The following is a 22154-nucleotide window of genomic DNA, read 5'->3' as shown; positions in this document are numbered from 1 at the left end:
ACACAATTAGATAAACAAGTTGTTCTCAAACATTACGAAATAATTTAAAATTTCTATAAACACACAATTTGAAAATGCAGCAAGTATTAGAATGCCTTTTCAGAATAACGCCAAATAAAACATTAATTTAACGAAGCATTCTTATGAATAAAAACAAAACATTAGTGACACAGTTTAAATAATATACTAGATAAAACCCTTTTCACTATTAAATCATTTCTATTCTCAAGGAGGATAAGAAAATATCCATTAATATTGTTCATAAAATAAAACAAAACACACAACTCATTCATAGATAGTATAAAATCCTAAAAGAATTATTTCACACCGGAAACATTTATCAATCAGAATATAAATAACATTTTGCCGCAATTTTCAATTAACAATTTTCGTTCGGAACCGAAACGAAATTTTACTTGTGTTGACTTCTAATGAAAACAAGATTAATCTTCAATTAGAATACAGAATTAAAACATAGAAATTCAAATAGAAATAAATTATTTAAAACAATGCAAGACAATATAAATTCTTAAAGTGCAACATATCTAAAAGGAAACATCTAGAGCTTATTATACTTTATATACGATTCTGTTTCCTTTTTAACGACACGTTCCATATTATTAAAGTATTAACAACATTATAATTAGAATTTTATATTGCTTATTAAATGAAAATTTTTTATCTTTTAAGTCAAATGCTTATCAAATGAAAATATCTTTATATGTTATCTTTGGGTGAAGATGAAACCCAAATACGATTTCCCCTTCATACGATTTTCAAAACAATCTTCGGGAAAAGACGAAACCGATACTTCATTCAATTTCAAAAATTATCCTCGGGTGAGGACTTTGCTGGTGAAAGTAGTACTTAAAACCTGGAAAAGAATATGAGTTGATGTCCTGGTATCTTAAACTAAACATGGTTTTTCTCAACTGGATAAATCATTCGAGCCGTGTGTTGGGTGGCCAACTATAGCCAAACTAACATAAACAAAAGACTCACCGGGCCTTTTAAATTAGCTTTAATTAACAAAACACAATTAAGATAAAACATTACAATTATGGGCGTTATAATTACACATTTAGATGCTGTAATAACACCATGCTCAGTCCACGATTTCAGTATACCAACTGAAGGTGGTAGTCTTTTTTTGGCCGATGTTTTCCGGCAGCCGCTAAGTGGCGCTCATCGAGCCGTGGGGTTACAGTACACATTTTATATGTAATTAATACATATATGTGTAGTACCAATTTAATAATTGTATTTTTCATACACAAAGAAGTCATGAGTGTTAAAATATAAGAAAAGAATATAACAAGTAAATTTATAAGATCATAAATCATTTAAAATATTTTAACATTTGTATTTAAGCTTCAAGATAAAAAAAATTACTTATTTTAAAAGGAATTTTTCTAGCTCTATTAATTGAAAATTATGATAGGAACCAATAATTATCAGAATTTCTGAAATGAAAAGAAGTTGTTATTAAAGAAGCAGAACCTTTTTTTGGAAAACTAACTTGATACAAAACATACAAATTATTAATCTATGGGGAAATTATTAATCTACAGATACAGTAATATAATTCAAACATGTTTGTTTATTAATTCTTATATTACATACTCAAAAACAAACCTTTTGAGGGTCTGCTGAACCATCCATAATTTTTGTGAAGAGATCATCTTCCAAAATAAAGATGCAATCTGGTTTATCATTTTTAGGTGTTCCTTTATAAACAGATCCAACTCCGTTTTTAAGGTCAAGAGCTAAAAATAAAATAATCTTTAATAACACAGTACTGAATATTTGGATGCAGTTCACACATTAAAAAAAATATTGCAATAGCAAAATATTTCTACATTTAATGAAACAAAATAAGAAAATTGTGAGAGATATAAGCTGCGTAATGTCTCATTTTTAGTATTAAATGAAAAACACATATAATCAGAGAGGATATACTACAGAAGTAATTCTAAACACAATCTTTCTTCTAGTACTCAGCCAGTGATGCCGTTTTATACAGAACGAAAAGTCGTTAAGTCGAAAATCCGGATGTCCGATATACAAAACGATTTAAAATCTTGACCTCCAGATCCCCTGCAACCACCCTTTAAAAAAAAAAAAAAAAGGTTTACGCTTGCACATTTGATATTTTTTCGTAATAAAACATGGAGAGTACGATTTCGGCACTGTCGTCACCCTGCTGAACCATTTATATTTTTTGCTTGCATCAAACATACTGCAACTTGAGAAATGACTCATGCAGCAATGTCTGAATTTTTTTTTTTTTTTTTTTTTTTTTTAATTTTACCAGTTAGTAAGAAGTAAATACACTAATTGCGAAAAAATTTTGGGATCACATTTCAACATAAATATCCCTTTTGACCGTTCCCGAACCCATTTGGACAATTCGGACTATACGTAGGGACAGAATAAAGGTGTCTTTTTCCTAAAACAGATTATAAAATTGAATTTTTTCGTGACTTTTGTAACTAGAATAACTCAAAAACGATTAGCCATAGAACGCTCAAATTTTGTATGCAGGACTGCTTTAACATCTAGCTGCACACCTCAATTTTACTATTGCCATCGGCAGTATAAAAAGTGTATGTGTATGTGTATATATATATATATATATAGTAAAAAATTTAGAACTAATGTTTCACAAAGACCAAAAACTTTGGTTTTTACATTTATTTAATTCTCTGTTGCGATTATAGGGTTATTTGAAATTTATTAATTATGAATTTCAAAATTTTTGGTCTTTATAAAACATTAGTTCTAACTTTCTTACTTTATGTCTTTAATGATAATTTTCAGAATCTTAAAGCACGAAAAATACTAGGCATATTTATATTTTGCTTTTAAAAAATTTTTATATATATATATACATATTTGCACAGAAGAGGGAAGTAAAAATTTGCTAATGTTTTAAAGTACATTTGATACTGCAGTTCCAGAGTACACATGTAACACAAGTATAAACAATAATGCAATATTAAAACAGTTAAAGTTCAAGCAAAAAAAAAAAACCTCCTGTAATAACTACTAAAGAATATAAACTACAAAAACAAAATTGGAATTTAGAAAAGACTAAAATTTTTAAAAAAAAGTAAAACAGCATATTTTGTATGCAAACAATCATAAACATTTTAAAGACAGAGAAATTATATACAAACAATTACAATAAATGGTCAGCCCAATTCGGGGCTTCACACAGACTTATCGAGGGTTTGGTTTGGTTTATTTAATTATGGCAAAGCACACTAGGGTTATCTGCCTAAGGGGAGGGATGCCTTTGGAGGACTTTCCAAGGGAAACTGACTCGTATACAGTCAAAAGTCTTTAATCCGGAGAATTCGGCGATTCCGGATTATCGATTTTTCCGGATTATAGACAATCAGTTTAAATCTGGTAAGATGGCATGCAGAAATTATACAATTAAAAATATGAAATCGTAATTTATGAAATAAAGAGCAATTGTGATCTAAAGAGTATCAAAATTCACACAAAAAACAAAACAACAACAAAAAAAAAAACTTAATATTTATTTGTTTACTTTATTAAACATATCTTTCAACGTGCGCATGCGTAAAGCATACATTACGCATAGTCGAAATTAGAAAAATGCAACCAGAAAACTATTTTATGCGTATTCGTGATATTTATAATGACGAGGAAATTGATTTAAATCATATCGGAGTACATTCGAGATGAAACACTACATTTAGTAAGGAATTATAAGCCGAATAAAATAAAAACATCTGCCCTGAAGATGAGGATAGTGCTGACAGATTAACTAACTTTCAGTTCATTGCGCGCCGCGATGTTTCTCCCCCCCCCCCAGAGCAGCGTGAAATTGATAAACAGATTTCGGAATGGTTAGAGAAACAAATCACCTCTCTGTCACTTTCTTCATGCCTTTATCCATTTTTTGCAACTATTCCACTTTTTGTTTACTGGACATCGAAACATGCTTTCACTTTGTAGATCCTTTGGCAGCTCCAGAATCGGAAATTCTGTTTGACATAATCGAAAGTTCAAGCTTACTTTTATTACATTGCTCTAACAGTCTGCAAAAACTAATAAGCCGGATCCAATTCGAAGATTAAGGAACAACGCAATCTGAAATAACGCGACTTTGAATAGAGAATTAGATGTCTATGTCTATGTCATAACACAATTAAGAGGCAATCGGCCTAACGCGGCCTTTACCAATATATAAGTAGTGTCTTTAATGATGAGTTGAATGCAGTAAGATGGAACGTACTTTTTGCAGCTAGTGCAGAGTCTCTAGAAGAGAAGTAAACGTGGCTCCACGATGTGAGGATCTGCAACTTCAGAATTTCTGCCGCTCGGCTATGCTTGTCTTGAGAGAAGCTGCGAATTAATCTTTATCTGCAAAGTTCAGAATCATCTCAATGGCTTGAAAAGCTAGGCAAAGTTTCCGCATATTTGATTTAGCTGATTTAATTCTCTGAACTATTGTGGTTATTGATTTCATGAGAAAAAAGGTTTTCTGATCTTTGAAAATGTTAATGATTTCTGCTAAATTTTCCTGCGGGTTTTTCTGCTTAACTTTGTAAAGGTTTTTAGGCATTTCTTGATTAGTTTGGCCTGAAGCTTGAATAAATTCGGGGAAGTCATCTTTAGTGGGAATTTCTTGTGGTTTTTCTATCTTCTCTAAATGATTGAATCTTTTTCTGTATACCTTACAAACACGATAAGAAGAAACGTGATTTTCTTGACAGTAAATGCAAGTTGGTTTTTCATCTGGTTTTAATTTACAGGTATTGGATCTGTGATTTTGTCCGCACTTACTGCACCTGACCTTTTTAAAGCAGTTATTTTGGGAGTGCCCGAACTCCTGGCAAATGAAACATTGAATTGGGCGTTTTCTGGGCTGATATTTTTCTATTGTGATATTGAATCCGAACATATTGTTTAATTGATGAATTTTCTCTCCTGCAGAATTAGTTCAAGGAAAAATATAGGTAAATGGATAATTTGGTCTTCTGCTTTCTTCGTGAATTGCTTTACTTTAATTATAGGGAAGCTTCTGCATTCTAAGTCTGCGTGAATTGCTTGCTCTGTGTAGGATCTTGGGATATTCTTAAGTATAACTTTAATTGAAGAGGCTGAGGAAATTTGGTACGTATGAAAACTAATCTGTGCTTTCTTGAATTTATCAACTGTAGCTTTATAATCGACTTCGGTGGTAGTGTAAAGGAAAATCTGTCTGGCTTTGATTGTAACTTCAAATTCGAGATAATTAGATAATTTTAGCTTAGCTTATACCGTCGGTTATACATTAAACGCGCATGCGTAAACACATATGCGCATGCGTGAGACTGAAAGCGGTAATTCATTAATAAAAATAATTCTTAATGTTATAAAATTAACAAGCAGAGTGATGGCTAATTGAATTTTTGGACTTTATTAACAAAAAAGGTAAAGAGAACTTACATACGTCTTATTGTTTACATGACAACTTTTAGAATGACAGAAACAACAGTGATGCCAGATACATAAAACATAATAATACAACAAAACAATGATGCCACTAAAACTGCACATAACATCAATTAAATCCTCGATTCTCAACAGCTTCCTTCGAGCATGAAAATAGTCATTGTTCATATAGATTAACCTTTACTTATTGACAGTTTTTACACCAATCAACTTCTTCTGAAAGTGAAACTGAGGTGCTGGAAGCGGCTTCGTCAGAATGTCTGCTGTTCATTAATTCTGACATAGTCTAATTGAAAACGTCCCTTCGAAAACTCATCCTACACAAACGTGTACCTTTGGTCAATGTGCTTTGTGTGTACGTGGAATACTGGATTTTTGATGTACTTGATAGTACTCTGATTATCAATTTGTAGGATAGGCAATGAGACATTATTAGCTATCTCATTGAACAAGCCCTTCAACCATACCATATCAGGTCTTTTAGGGCATCAGCTGCTGCTATGAACTATGCCTCTGTCGTTGAATTAGCTTGCTTCGCCACGTAATTGCGCCTCCACCATACAAAGAAATAACACCCGTTCGAGATCTGCGTGTTTCTGCACAGCTGTTGTTATCTGCCTCACTAACATCAAACTTCTATCATCTTCATTATTGTACACAATGTCGTGTCCTATGGTATTGCGAAGGTATGTTAAAGTTGTCTGTACGATTTCTCAATCAATTTCTGTAGGATTGTTCAGCTTTCGAGACATCAAACTCACTGCGTAAACAATATCTGGTCGGATCCCCATCGCTAAGTACAGCAAACTGCCAACTACTGATCGGTATGGAATTTCATTGCTGAAAGGCCTCGCTTCCCTGATCTTGATCATGCTGTCATCATTTGGTTGACCATAGTTGACCTTGAGACTCGACTTCTTTACTACGATGTGTGATGTCGTAGCATCTCCATATTGCTTTAATATCTTTCTTGTAAATGCTTCTTTGTGCAGGAAGAATGAGCTGTCTTTCAAATGTTCAACTTGTAGACCAAGGAAACAATTTAACGTCGTTACCGGAATGTTAAAATGTTGCTTGAGCTCATCCATAAATGTGAAGAATGCTGCTTTGTCCTGAACAGCGACAATGCCATCAGCATCTTATGTCCATAATCATTTCGTATGAATAGGCAGTTGGCGGATTTACTTTGGATCATGACATGTTTCTTTAGCACGCCAGTAAACTTGGCATTCCAACATGGTCCAGCTTGTTTCAAGCCGTATAAAGGACGAAGCATCTTGCATACACGCTTATTTAACGCGAAGGAGTCGTTATATCCTTCGGGTTGATGCATGTAGATCTCCTCAGTTAGGTAACCGTAAAGGAATGCTGTCTCCACGTCAATTTGATACAAGTTGAGATTCTCCTTGGCTGCCATTGCAATTAGAGCTCGAATAGTGTCATAGCGACACACTGGGCTAAATGTGTCTTCGTAGTCGATATTCACCGACTGTATGTACTCTTTTGCTACTAAACGGGTCTTGAATCTCTCAAGCCATCGGGATTTGTCTTCACTCTGTAAACCCAGCGATTGTCGAGGATTTTACATCCGTTAGGTGGCTCAACAAGTTGCCATGTTCAATGTTTGGAATGCGAAGCCATTTCTTCGTCCATGGCTCATTTCTAGTCGGCGTATTCAGGAGACTTCGTTGCTTCGTCATATGTTTTAGGCTCTTCCAACTTCAGAATGCTGTTGTACACGTCGTAGCCGTTAAATCTGACAGTCCGTTGGACAGTTAGTTGAACGATCTCGCAATGTACGCGCGGTCATCTGGGTTGGTTCATCTTCATCAGTGCGCAGATCACCAGCCCTCTTCAGGCTTTTAATCAAACTATTTTAGTAAATGTTTTGGCTAAAGAAATGGTTTAGTTAAAAGCCTAAACAATACCATCTAACAAATGTCCATATAAAAATTATAATGAATTTTTTCAAATATAAAAAAAGTTAGTAATTTACTGCACAAAAGAACGCTTGTTATTCCATTTACACAGCTTTCAAATAAACAATGATAATTAAAAATATGAATCCAGTAAAAATTATGTCATTTAATAATTGTACTTCATAATATTTACCAAGATAAATAACTACTAGAATATTTTAAAACTACTAGAATATGTTCAAAAAAATTTAAAACAAAACAACAAAAAAAAAACCTTCCCCCCCCCACACACACACCCACATTCATTCGAGAAACAAAATTACAGTGGAGCCAAATGGGCTTTTCCTAATTAGTGCTGGCAAATGCTGGCATTTAACAAAATGATTTCATAAAACGCTGAAAGGCAGCATTTATAAGCATTTTTCTTAGTTTTATCATTTTACTGTGGTAAACACAAAGATTTATCGACAAAAACCTACGATTTACTAAATTTAGGGTTTTACAATAACATATTTTTCCTATATGAATCTATGCCCAACAATGGCAAAACCACTGAACATTGGTAGTTCGGCACGCTACGCCCGATTCGAACCCGTTTACCTTAGAAATTCCTCCAGGAAATCCCTCTTCCTTTAAAGAAGTATGAACCTTAGTTCCTTAGGCAAGTGTGGCACCTAACCTTACAGAAGTTTGCAGACGTACTCTTACAAGATAAATATATATATATGTCATAATAAAAGGAAAGGAAACTGACGGAACACTGTAGATGCGTGATTAGACCCATATTGAAGAAGAATTTTGATTGCGTAGTATTTAAATAACTTGGCAGTCGAGGCAGTTTTAATTCCATTTTTATTTCCAATTGATATTTGTGGCCACAATCACTTGGCACTCTAATCGTGCCTCTACACAGAAGATTTACATTTTTAATATTGTTGAGATAGAAAGCAAACCAGCGAAATTACATCTTAGCACAGTAGAGAGCTAAAGCTGAAGTGCGTAGTTATGCAAGATGGAAGCGAGTTATGCAAGATGGAAGTTATGCAAGTAGTTATGCAAGATGGAAGCGAAGAGAAAGATGCTAGTTAGTTATGCAAGATGGAAGCGAAGCGTAGTTATGCAAGATGGAAGCGAAGAGAAAAGTTTTGGTTTACAATTCGGTGATTGGTTGTCAAGAGGCATCTGGTATTAACGGTTACGTAAGATCGCATGATTAATCTGAATGACGCAATGCAGATAAGTTATTACGATTTTAGAATAGAGAGGAAGAATTAATGTTTATAGTTATATTATAATTCTGATTCATACACTTTTACCTTACATATTCCCCCCTTCAAAAAGAAAAAGGCATAGCGACAGAGAAGCCTTTTTAAAGAGAAAGAGTTAAAACACTAGCAAATGTAAAAAAATAAAAATAAATAAATCATAAAATTTTTGTCCTGTAAAGTATAATTTTTATAAAATAATTTTTTTTTTTTTTTTTAATTTTTGGAGTCCTATTGAATTTTTCAGCATTTCAATCCAAAAGTCTTTTTGTTTGAGAATTCACATAATCATAATTCTTCAGGGAAGGTTCTTGTTATTACAGAATATCACAAAATAAACTTTTACATAATCATTACTTATAATTAAATGCACATAAATATTTATGATATTAATTTTCATATTGATAAATTATATTTTAATACCATATAATAATAGGAGTAAGCTTCAGAAATTATGGTTTCACCGCTATCATCTTTCATTTACAATTCCTGTATTTTACCAAACTGGAAGCCTCGCAATACTTCTAAACAAACATATCCATCAATAGGGCTGTCCTCTTGAGCTAACCAGTGTGTTCTCTGCACTGGTGGCCCAGGGTGCCTAGACAGTTACTTGAAAAGACCTCCGTTCCTTGCATTAAGGTAACTGGCCTTTGAAGATAAAAATGTATGAATCAGAATTATAATATAACTATAAACATTAATTCTTCCTCTCTATTCTAAAATCGTAATAACTTATCTGCATTGCGTCATTCAGATTAATCATGCGATCTTACGTAACCGTTAATACCAGATGCCTCTTGACAACCAATCACCGAATTGTAAACCAAAACTTTTCTCTTCGCTTCCATCTTGCATAAATACGCTTCGCTTCCATCTTGCATAACTAACTAGCATCTTTCTCTTCGCTTCCATCTTGCATAACTACTTGCATAACTTCCATCTTGCATAACTCGCTTCCATCTTGCATAACTACGTACTTCAGCTTTAGCTCTCTACCGTGCTAAGATGTAATTTCGCTGGCTTGCTTTCTATCTCAACAATATTAAAAATGTAAATCTTCTGTGTAGAGGCACGATTAGAGTGCCAAGTGATTGTGGCCACAAATATCAATTGGAAATAAAAATGGAATTAAAACTGCCTCGACTGCCAAGTTCTTTAAATACTACGCAATCAAAATTCTTCTTCAATATGGGTCTAATCACGCATCTACAGTGTTCCGTCAGTTTCCTTTGCTTTTATTATGGCAATTAAGCCGGTAAGGATAGTTTCCTGCAGCCTGAAACCTCAATGGAAAATTTAATTCAGCTCTTCAAATCATCGTTTTGTGATAAATCCAAGATAATGTGAAAGAAGTGAATCATCAAATTAGTTTTTTCAGTGTTTAAAAAATAACAGATCATTCTTCTGCTGTGGTGTTTTGCAAGTGCTTCAAAAGAAGAATTTTGATTGCGTAGTATTTAAAGAACTTGGCAGTCGAGGCAGTTTTAATTCCATTTTTATTTCCAATTGATATTTGTGGCCACAATCACTTGGCACTCTAATCGTGCCTCTACACAGAAGATTTACATTTTTAATATTGTGGAGATAGAAAGCAAGCCAGCGAAATTACATCTTAGCACGGTAGAGAGCTAAAGCTGAAGTGCGTAGTTATGCAAGATGGAAGCACGCGAAGAGAAAAGTTTTGGTTTACAATTCGGTGATTGGTTGTCAAGAGGCATCTGTTATTAACGTTTACATAAGATCGCATGATTAATCTGAATGACGCAATGCAGGCAAGTTATTACGATTTTAGAATAGAGAGGAAGAATTAATGTTTATAGTTATATTATAATTCTGATTCATACATTTTTATCTTACATATATATATATGTGTGTGTGTGTGTGTGTAAGTGTATTTATTAAAAAATTAGTTTATTATTTAATCCAATTAATATTTAAATCAATGCACTAAAACAGAAACGGAAATATTTTCTAATGTACCAAAAAAGGATTACAAAAATATTGCATACATGAACTTTAAACGGATTTCACGGGGATGCATTAAAAGTACGATTTAAAGTATTTCCGCGTTCCTTCTCGATTGTATCTTTTTATGGATTCGCTTTGCTTTGATCTGTGGGTAAATCTTAACTATTCTTCCATCTAAAAGGAGATATCTTTCTATTAAAGACAGACTGTTTAGGTAATGTTTAGTTCTTAGAATTGTTAATTTTAGTTAACTTTTGGTCTCATTAGATAAAAAGACACTGACTTAATTAACTATACTACTAAGAGTTTCAAATGTAAATAAATAGCAGCCACATTCGGCTTAGCGCAACTTTACATTTTTAAACTGTTGGCAATTATATAACTGGTGCATGCAGATTAACAAAAGGCATAAAAACCTTACTCGGAACATAAGAATAACATAATTCAATCACTCTTAAAGCAAAAAATGCACGATTTATCCGAGCCAGGTAAGAGTGTGTGTTGTGTGTATATATATATGTATATATACGTGTTTCGTGCGGCCGATTACAAGAAAAACGGGAGGTGCACAACTAAATGTTACAGAAGTCCGATTATACAAAATTGCAATGTTCTACGGCTTTCGTTTTTAAGTTATGCGAGATACATACATCGTATTGTTATGAATTTTGTATTTAGATAAGTAATTTTAGTGGAACTAGAAGTAAAATTGTTGTATTTCTTTTGTATAGCATGAAAAATCTTAAGAGACGAGCAGGGGCTTAGCTAGAGGGGGGCAAGGGGGGCATCTGTCCCCGAGCGCAGAATCCAAGGGGCGCCAAACTGATGTTACGACATTTTAGAATTAAATATTTTCCATCTTTGGCAAGCAGTAGGGGGCGCGAAATCTTCAGTTGTCCCTGGGCGCTGAAAACCCTAGCTACGACTCTGGAGACGAGCTATGCCGGAAAAGTAAGAATACAGGGGCAAGTCCATTTAACATTGAGTAAATGACTATCTCGGTAATTTGGCGAGATATCGCCAAGCTGGCAACGGTTTTGGGGAACATACTTTTGTCAGCAAATTTAGCGTGAAATATCCAAAAGCCGCCAAACTTGGCGATTTGGCGACATTTTGGTCCGGTAACAGTATTACCTTAATAGGTATTGTAATTAAATAAATGTAGTTGATCCCTATAGTAGCTCTAACCGTATTTCGACATTCATATTGCCTTCCAGTAATTTTGAGAAGCAGAAAGTACTAGAAATATCTCGTTGGTCGGGTGAACACTATATAAGGCCGGAGAGAGCATCTGCTCCCATTTCTTGCTGTTAGCTGTTAACTCGGCGTGAGTTCGGAGTATTGAGATATCTCCAAGTTAGCTTTCTCTTTAGCTGCACCTTGCATTGTGTGGTGTTTACCGTTCATAACGGTTTAAAATGTAATTGCTGATTGTTCTCTGTGATATTGTGAAGAGCTCATATAGAACGACTATCTTTGTGGAAAGTTGCAGATCTCTGAAATGTTTCATCTGATAAAATAAATCCTATCAACCTATCATCGGAGGTATTCAATCTATTACAAACCCGTATGCACGCAACAGTACGTATGTACATACAGACGTCACAAAAAAGTCCCCTTTGAATCCATTTTACATTCCTTTTCAGAAAAAAAAAACAATCCTCTCTTCTATACGTGGGTACAGACGTCACGCAAAATAATCGTCCAAATGGATTTGGGATCGCTCAAAATGGATATTTCTGTTGAAGTATGATATTTAAAATTTTTCGTGATTATAATACTTCTTTTACTTCGTACAAGGAAGTAAAATGTTTATACAAAAAATTAATTGTATAACATGACAATGATAATCAAATACAGGTAATAATTTTTATCTCAAAAACCTAATAAATTCGCTACAAGAAGTCTAGTAGCGGTGAATGACGAAAATGAAATCTCTCAATTTGCTTATTAAGGTATCAATCATTTAAATATACATTTTAAAGGTTAATACGATTTTGGAGTGTAGAAAAAGTCTTTCACACGCTTGAAAATCACGGAAGCTATGAAATTTCTTAACGGACAGAGATTGAAATAAAGGTTCTACGTAAAATGAGCTCTAAAATCATACAGAAACATCAAGTTGTTTCGCTGATGATAAGCAATGAAATTACTATTTGATAAATCAACTATTAAATTTAGGCCAATAGGTCGACAGCATTTATATTTGGACTGCGTGTTGGCTAAAAACTTAATAAATGTGGAATTTATTTTTAGCTCTCTCCAATTGTTTTTCTGCAAGTCACTAAAATAAAACATACCTAAGCAAAGTAAAATGTGATAAAATCAAGTATTTTGTTTATATTGGGTCGGCAAAGAAAGTAATTTCGGTTTGCACAAATAAATGGAACAGCTTGAGTATAGGACCCCATTGGCGATTTTTTGGCTTGGCGACCAAAAATGTCGCCAAGTCATGGAAAAGCCGTTAAAATTGAAAACACAAGTTAGAAAGCACGTTTTAACCAGAAACAATTTTAGAATATATGTTTAAACAGCAAATTTGGAGGTACATAAGTAAGTAGGGGCATATTTTAAAATATATTGGCAAGTTAAATTGGAAATTTATTATATTTTATTGCATATTGTAAAAGCAGTTAAAATTGAAAATAGATGTTAGAATGCACATTTTAACAAGAAAAAATTTAAATACAAATTTAGAATATATATTTAAACAGTGAAACTGAAAATAAATAAATAAATGGAGGGATATTTTTAGCAGTCATACTGAAAATACAAATTACAAGCTGTAAAATTGAAAATAGGAGCTCAGAATACATGTTTAAATTAAAAATATGAAAATAGGAGTTAAGAATGCATGTTTAAATTAAAAGCAAAGAAAAGTTTGAAAATACACAAGTCCATGGAGGCATAATTTAAGCAGCAATATTGAAAATGCAAGTTTTAAGTTATAAAACTGAAAACAGGAATTCAGAATAAATGTTTAAATTAAAAATAAAAGAAATGCTGGAAATTTAGTAAAGTTTACAAAATCAGGGTAAATTTACAAAGAAATCCTATACTCTTCCCAATTTATGCACTTTACAATTTCCAGAAATTTATTGAATACATCAATATTTTGCTCCTTCGAAGAAAATGACACTTTCCAGTTTAAAACACATGGGAATGCGACAGGGTTGCCGAAGTGGAGTATTCTAGAATTTACTGGGTTACCAGAAAAACAAACATCCAAAAAGTGCGCCAAGCCAAAAATCGCCAATGGGGTCTTATACTCAAGCTGTACCAAATAAATACCTTTACGTTCTTTTTGTTATTCTTCTGTCAATATCATACTGTTTTTTTTTTTCTTTTGAGAATAGACAGCTTTTAAGTTGCTACAGAAATAAATTCCGTATATTTTTGTTTACGGTCAATTTTAGCATGACGTACAAAAATAAACTTTTCGGACATATTTTACTTTCCTATTTTCATAAGAGCAAGAAAGCGCCTGACGCTCACAAATAGATATGTCAAGTTTATGGTGTTGATTGCTTAATAGAACCCATGCGTCAGAAAGGGTTTAAAAAATTTCGTTCTGGAGATTTTTCACTTAAAACTGACCAATGTTCTTGCCGACCTTTTGAAGTTCATGACAAAATTAAAGCCATAACTGAATCGAATCGTCTTTAACTACACGAGAGATTTCAAAAAGCTTAAATGTATCACATTCAGCAATTGAAAATCACATAAGATGTCTTGGACTCGTTAAAAAGCTCGATATATGGGGTTCCGCATGAATTGAAAGGAATTTAACAAAACAGCGAATCAATATTTACGTAATGCAATCGGGTCTTTTTGAAACGAATTATCACTGGTGATGAAAAATGAATCATCTACAATAACATTAATCTAAGATCATGGTCCAAACACGAAGAATCTGCACAAATCATATCCAAAGCCAAACTGCATCAGAAAATCTTCATGGTATTTTGAGTTGTTTAGATGCAACCATCAAACGATCAACTCAGATGTTTACTGCCAACAACTTATGAAACTGAAAGAAGCAATCACAGAGGAAAGGCCGGAATTGGCAAATCGTAGAAGAATCGTGTTTCATCATAACAATGCGAGGCATCACATATCAACAAGTACGAAAAAAAATTCATCAAACAGAAAAGATATTTGACTGATTAAAGTTCATTTTTTGTATAGAAAAAACTGGGTTTTATTTCATACCAAATATCAAAATTACTTTCTTGCCAATTCGATATTTCAACTTAAGTATGAATTTCTTAGTAAAATATATAAATTTCACCAAGTTATACACCTATAATCCAGAACTAAACTTAGACATTTGCTTCACACACACATTGCGGCTTCATTAACAAAAAAATTGTATTAAATTTAGAAACTAATCTAAAAGTCACTAGTGCTCATTATTAAAACAGATAAAATTTAAAATATTAAAAATAAAAAATATTAAATATTCGATCAAATTAAAAAAAATATTAAAAAGATAAATTCAGTATGCAGAACTTTGGCACACACTTGGTCAAGTGCTCGAAGAATAAATCAAAACATATAAAAAAAAAAAGATTTAAATAAACAACTTGTTTTGATTTTAAGTCACTAATCAGAAACAAATTTTTTTTAAATGTATCAAAATTACTAACAACATATAAATGTAATACAAAAAGAATAAAATAAAATAAATGAATCTTACGTCTACAAGTAATCCATAGCTTACCATAGCTGGACATACGAACGCCCATGTTCTAGCGGAGGCACGGTATGCCTCAAACGCGAGGTTTAACAAAGTAAAAGAAAACTTGCACGGGAAATGACAACCCATGGCACGTTTTAATTCTTCCCAAAATAACGCTCTCAATCGTGTAGTTCCCGCTTTCGATCTCGTTTCTAGATCAGAGAAAGCCAAGAGAATATGAGGTAAGAAAAGTAGGTCAGTTAAACACTACGGCTAATAGTAAGAGTGCAATGACCGTAGGACAGTTCTTGTTTAAAACTTCCCAAACACAACAGAATCACTTTCGAAGTGTTCTCCATCGGAAGGCGCGTATGTAACTTCCGTCATATCTCCAAGCCCGTGAAATTCTTAAATTAAAGATAAAAAAAAAAAAAAAAACATCGGAAGTTTTGCGTAATCCACTAGGAAGTAATTACAGCAATATATGTAAACAAATTCCCGTTACGCGCGAATTCTTTGCACATTCTAAATTATTATTACAATTATTACTTTTAACTCAGTTTCTTTACGCCTGTAATTTTCAAACCTGTTTGTAGGACATATTCGCAGCTGACGGCAATATGGCTAATATTATTTGCATTAGGCAGACATTTAAAGCACATAATTAATAATCTCATTATGCATAAAATACATATTTTAACATAAAAAATGCGTGAGTTTAAAATACAGAAATTGTAGTCTAATACAAATCAACGCAAACAACGAAAATATGTAACACTTTTAATCACAAAGCAGCTCAAACATTCTTGCATAAAATTAAATGCTTGTCATCTCTGATCATGCATTCTGTTTAACTTGTTTTGTTTACCTGCACATATATTTTTTTTTTTTTTCCCAAAACCAAGATATTTTTTATTATGTCAAAATCTGTCACTTAATCTAATGACAATCATCACCAGAATGAATGATTTGATTAACGGATAGATACTTAAATTAGGAACACATACATGTAATAAGGACTTAAAAAAACATTTCCTGCGCATAACGCTATTAAGATATAATTTATAAATATCTGTGAAGTTAAAATTAAAACTAAACAGGCAAAAGAAAACAAATAAGAAAGTAATATACAATAAACTGAACAAATTAATGGTATTGCAAATTTAAAAAAAAAAAAAAAAAAAAATTAAACTAAAAATTAAAACAAAACAGTTAGTCAAAATAATATTTTCTAAATCACATTAAATAAATATGGCAGTAAATGCAAAAGTGGAAAAAAAACTATTAGCTACGTTGTTATGAGGATATAAAGCCTTCTTATGATAATACACTTTTTCCGGGTAGACTTATTCTGTTTCTGTAAGCTCAAAATTATCCGAGGCACTAAATTAATAATACTTTACTCCTGAAAATTAAAAACTCCTTCCCTACAGAACAAATCTAACCCATAAAAAAAAAAAAAAAAACCTGATTGCACATTCCTTAGTCACCCCTTTCAAAAATTCCAGATTCTAAGCGACATTAGTTTCACCAAAGGCTCAACTGGAACCAAGTAATTATATCTGAGCTCTATATCACTGTTGTAATTATTTCCTTCACATTACAATTACGCTAAAATTTCTTTGGATTTATTATCAAAGCATAACAGATTAAAAAAATCATAGGATTTTATTTTTTATATTATTTAATATTTATTTGAATTTTTCACTTGCCGCCCAGACTTGGAAAAAAAAATTTCACTTGTATTTGCATGTACAGGACTAATAATAATTCCCCTTCCCCAATCGGTTAGATTTGTTCTGTAGGAGAGGAGTTTTTTTATTTTCAAGAGTACTTAAGGTTAAACATTAAATTTATTTCTTGAGACTTTTATTAAGTTTATTTAAATTAGTATATTTTTTTACTTTGAAATTTTCCCCGTTTTACTAGTAGTAATGTAATTTTGTTTATAACTTGCCTTTTCTTATGTATTTCACTTTTGCAGCGTGTTTCAGGAAAATGATACGATGCTTTCAGATATTTAAGTGGCTTTTGTAAGGTTTTAATTTCTTTACTAAATCGATTTTTTTTTTTTTTAAATATAACAGCTCAAGGTGCTAATTTTATGTCTAATTTTTCTTTCATTTTTAAAGGAACTTTTTGATTATGTTATTATATAAACTCCTCAAAAAGGAAATTGCAACACCAAGAAAGAATGCTCGTAGCGATGTGCAAATTGCAGGATCCAGAGTTGTTAGATGGATATGCACGTGATTAAAACAACAGACACATAAAATCATTATAAACTAATTTATTCAGTATCTAATGTGCCCACCTCGGGCAATGCCACAATCCGACGAGGCATGCTATCAATGAGTTCATCGAGGGTTGCTTGAGGTAGCCTTTGTCAAACCACATCCACTGCTGTACACAGATCCCTGTATCAGGGTTTGCGGCCGTGGTCCTCGGTTAATGTCACGTACAATGACATCACACAAGTGTTCGATGGGATTCAGATCTGGGCAGGCTGCCAGCCAGGGCAGGAAGTCAAACCAAGTCAGGCTGTTAAGAGTATGCCATGCGACATGCGGCTTGGCACTGTTTTGCTGGAATAACGTGTTGGGTGTGCCGTGCAACCAGGGCAGAACAACAGGATCCACAACTTGCGTGACGTAGCGGTCTGCTGTCAAACTGCCGTTAATGTGTACCAGGGGCATCTTGTGATCAAACATTATGCCACACCAAACCATAATGCCCGGTGTGACGTTCAGCAAAATGGGCTGTTTCGTAAAGTTCTCTGAGTCGCCGCCATATCCGTTGATGGCCGTCATTCCTCCACAGACAGAATCGAGATTCATCCGTGAGCAAAACCCGATGCCATTCGATGGTCCACGCACTATGACGCTGTCATCAAACCAGGCGTCTTATCTTGTCTTTAACGGTCAATGGCACCCGTGAACATAAGTGTACTTCATGCAATCTACGCGTATAGTTTGGGTGGACACAGATTCACCTGCTCCTGGAGGCAAATGGCTTCGGATTCCATGTGACGTAGAGAAAGAGTCTCCAATAGTTACTCTCCAAATACGCTGGTCTGTGAGCACCACATCCTCTTCGAAGTGCACGTACACCTTCCTGAACCCATCATGTGACACAACGTTGGATGGTATGCTGTGCCCAATACGAGTGGCTATTGTGCGCAGCGACAAACCAAGTTCATGATGTTCGATAATATGGTTACATTCCCCGGTCGTTAACTCATGGTATTGAGCTCGACGACATGTCAGAGGAATTTTCTATGCTTCTTCTATAGTCCCCAGTGCTCCGTAAACCCTCAGACAAAGAAAGTCTAAAGTCTATGTAAAAGAAGGAAAAGCTCCATAGACGTAATGTAGACCAGTTTGTCTTCTACGCCGCTAGAAAGAAGAGGGACAATTCGCCAAGGGATTTGGCGACGGAACCTGTTGGCGAGAATTTCCCCCTTTGTGATGTACCTGGTCGAGATTTTCTACCTCCGCCACGTGTACAGGAAATTGAAGAATACGGGTTAAGATGAATAGTTCTTGGACTTTTCGCGATAATTTAAACTCGAATTTTCGTGCTTTTTTGCTTTACTAGTTGAACTTGTATTATCCATATCGCAGTTTGATGTCTGATTTTATATCTGTCAACATGTAGGGGGAAAAAATGGAGTCACACAGCTTTAAACTCTTGATAAACGTGACCGTCGAACCTGTTCGAACTTCGAGATCAGCTTCGAGCTTTGGCGCTTTTTGGCGACAAATATTTCACGCATGCGCAGTTGTGTCCCTTTTCGTTCGGAGGGAGCCACTCCTGCTGCTGCGCAGCTTTCCTTCTTAACAATACGTATTCTTTTCCTCAGATGCTGTGTATGAAACGGGAAAGTGGCTGACCTTCATAGCCAACACCTCCTTATAGAAGGAAGCCGGGACACTGGATTGTGACGTCACGCGTAGTCGTCTATGTCGAAACTCCGAGAGAGCAACGAAACAAAACAGGCTGCGCGCTAGTGCCGTACTTAACGTTGATTTCACTATTTGATATAGATACTTGGGTGGGATTTTATTCAGAGATTCAATTATATATAATGAATAATTTAATTACTTCAAAATTTAACACAATAAAATTTGACATAAATTTAAGAATTTTTTGTTTCTTATTTCTTGACTTTAATGAATTATACTTCCTTGTAGGTTTCACAGCAGCATTTAAAAAGTTAAAAATCAGCCATACTAACTCAAAAAAGGAATTTCTGACTTTTCCCTCATAATTTAATATTGCTTTATATTTTTCTAATATTTATGAAAAAAACCCAAATTATTTGCATTCAAACTATTACTTATTATTTCATTTTTCTTCCAATCAGTAATTTGTCTTTAAAAGAAAATGGTATAAAAATGCACTAAATTTTGTCTATAATATGCTATGTGTCTTGCAAGTTTCAAATAAATTAGTATATCAGAGGTTTGCTTAGCAAATAATTCAATGTGCAATTTAAAATTATTGCTTAAATCTGTAGAACCAATAATATTAGTTGTATATGTACTTAACTGTATTGTGTTAGTTATATAGCTGAACTTGAAAATAAAGACTCACAAGTGAAAAATAAAAAAATTTTATTTACAATTTTATGCAAGCAGTCAGCATAACAACACAACACCTAAGTTATAACATACAAATAAGTTAAAACCAGCTGATCTCTTTTTATCAATAAATTATTCAAACTTTCTTGTAAAAATTGAAGCAGAAATCTCATTAAGCATATTGCCATACTAAGAAATCTCATCAATTCTTATTTATTAACAGGTGTGAAAATTTCAAAACTGCTTCTATATTAATTGGGTCTCACCAGAAACAATAAGATGAGACTATGTGACCTTAATATTTAAATTTTGATACTGCAAGTTCAAGTTTCTATTCGTTAAATTTCAACCCATTTTGTCTGGCAATTACAAACACCGTTATTAACTTTTTACAACAGCCAATTAATAGTTTCAAAATGTATTACGATACTGCCATAATATGGATAAATATCGGGCAAACACTTGAGAAGACCGTCCATTACCATTTAAAACACTTCAGGTGCACAAATGATATTAAATTTTGTACGATGGCTATTATTATTTATGAAGCATATAAAGATACATTCAACAGCAAATGGATGTCAGCATCACCAGTATATGTAAAAACATTTATTGATGTTGTGTAAAGGAAGTGATTATCAGTTAATGTTTCAAATATAGAAAATAATAAAAATGTTTTACCTATGCACCAGTATCCAATTTGAAAGTATCTGGTCACTACATGCAACACAATTTTGTTGTAATTTTTCCAAACTAAAATCGTGATCTTCTAAGTTACTCGCTATCAGGCTTGTTTAATTTAAGCAAAGAATATATCAAAATGATTTGTCCAGAAAGCAACCAGTCTTAATTATGGGACACCGGTAATTTCAAAATGCACATGAAAATCACAGGTTTGTGAAATGAGTGCTCCTAATCAGAGACACCCTTTATTCAGCCAATTCCCAGAATAATAGTAGGAGTTATTACAAACCTGTTATTTTGTCGCCATGCTGAAACACATAACTGTTATCTTGATAAAGTAATTTATCATATGGTAACATGAAAATTATACTCAAATGATATAAGTAATGGCCACTTAAAGACACAACATAGACCCTTTTTTACACAACAACAAATTAAAGACAAGGAAATGAATTTTTCAATATTTTTAAGTGTAAAACAGTCAGTACATGCCCATATAAAAAATATAAATTATAATGACCCATTCTCAGTATAAAAGCAGCAGTTACCATAAACTTGTCATCTTGTAAGCATGCTGAAACACAACTTTTATCATGAGAAAGCATTTTACAGTATGTTAACACCAAATGATAACCACTTGCTAAACATTAAGTGGTAGCCATTTAAATACAACCCAGATACCATTTTATGCAGCAAACACTCAACAGCACGAAAATGAATTTTTCAATATTATCATCTTTCAAGTGCTCTGAATATAAAACAGTCAGTGCATGTCCATATGAACAAAATTATAATGACCCATTCCCAGTATAATAGCAGCAGCTATTATAAACATACAATTTTCTAATCATGCTGGAAACATATAACTGTTACCTCGATAAAACATTTTACCATATGTTAACACAAAAATTATATCAAAATGATAAGAGTAGTGGCCACTTAAAACATAACCCAAACACATTTTTATGCGATGACAAATTAAAGGCAAGGAAATTCCTTCTTCAATATTTCAAGTCATAGAGTGGATATATATATAAATATATTTATATACGTTTGGTGTGGCCGATTGCAACCAAAATACGAGGTGCACATATACATGTTATAGCAGTCCTATATACAAAATTTCAACGTTCTGAGGCTACTCGTTTTTGAGTTATGTGAGATATGTACGTACGCACGAACGTACGTACATACGTTCGTACAGAAGCCACGAAAAATTCTCTTCAGAATTAATTTTAGTTTCAGTTTTTTTAAGCAGTTTTATAATTTTTTTGAAGGAAAAGAGTATATTATTCTGTCCTTACGTACAGATATGGTGCAAAAACATCGTTAAATTGCATTCGATAGCGGTCAAAATGGATATTTTCGGTGAAATATGCTGCCTGAAACTTTTCGCGATTACAATACTTCCTTTTTACTTCATACAAGGAAGTAAAAAGGACATGCCTTCTTCAATATTTCAAGTCATCTAAATATAAAACAGTCAGTATATGTTCATATCAACAAAATTATAATGACCCATTACCAGTATAACAGTGGCAGTTATTATATACATATCATTCGGTAAGCATGCTGAAAC

General features: G+C 33.3%; 1 protein-coding gene across 2 annotated transcripts in view; it reads right to left on the bottom strand.

Annotated features, from left to right (window-relative positions):
- Positions 1-22154, bottom strand: part of Mfe2 (peroxisomal Multifunctional enzyme type 2) — a 140757-nt gene that overhangs the window by 31171 nt on the left and 87432 nt on the right. For both annotated transcript variants that reach the window (XM_085818182.1, XM_085818183.1), the window contains exon 24: positions 1636-1766. In XM_085818182.1, coding sequence (XP_085674308.1) covers positions 1636-1766 — 131 coding nt within the window. The remainder of the gene's footprint in view (positions 1-1635; positions 1767-22154) is intronic.

The sequence above is a fragment of the Stegodyphus dumicola genome, chromosome 6, assembly GCF_044657685.1.
Source record: "Stegodyphus dumicola isolate Sdum_Otavi_A_Nest chromosome 6, ASM4465768v1".
NCBI classification, from domain to species: domain Eukaryota; kingdom Metazoa; phylum Arthropoda; class Arachnida; order Araneae; family Eresidae; genus Stegodyphus; species Stegodyphus dumicola.
The sequence above is the reverse complement of the archived record's forward strand: the minus strand, read 5'-3'. Positions and strand labels throughout refer to the sequence as shown.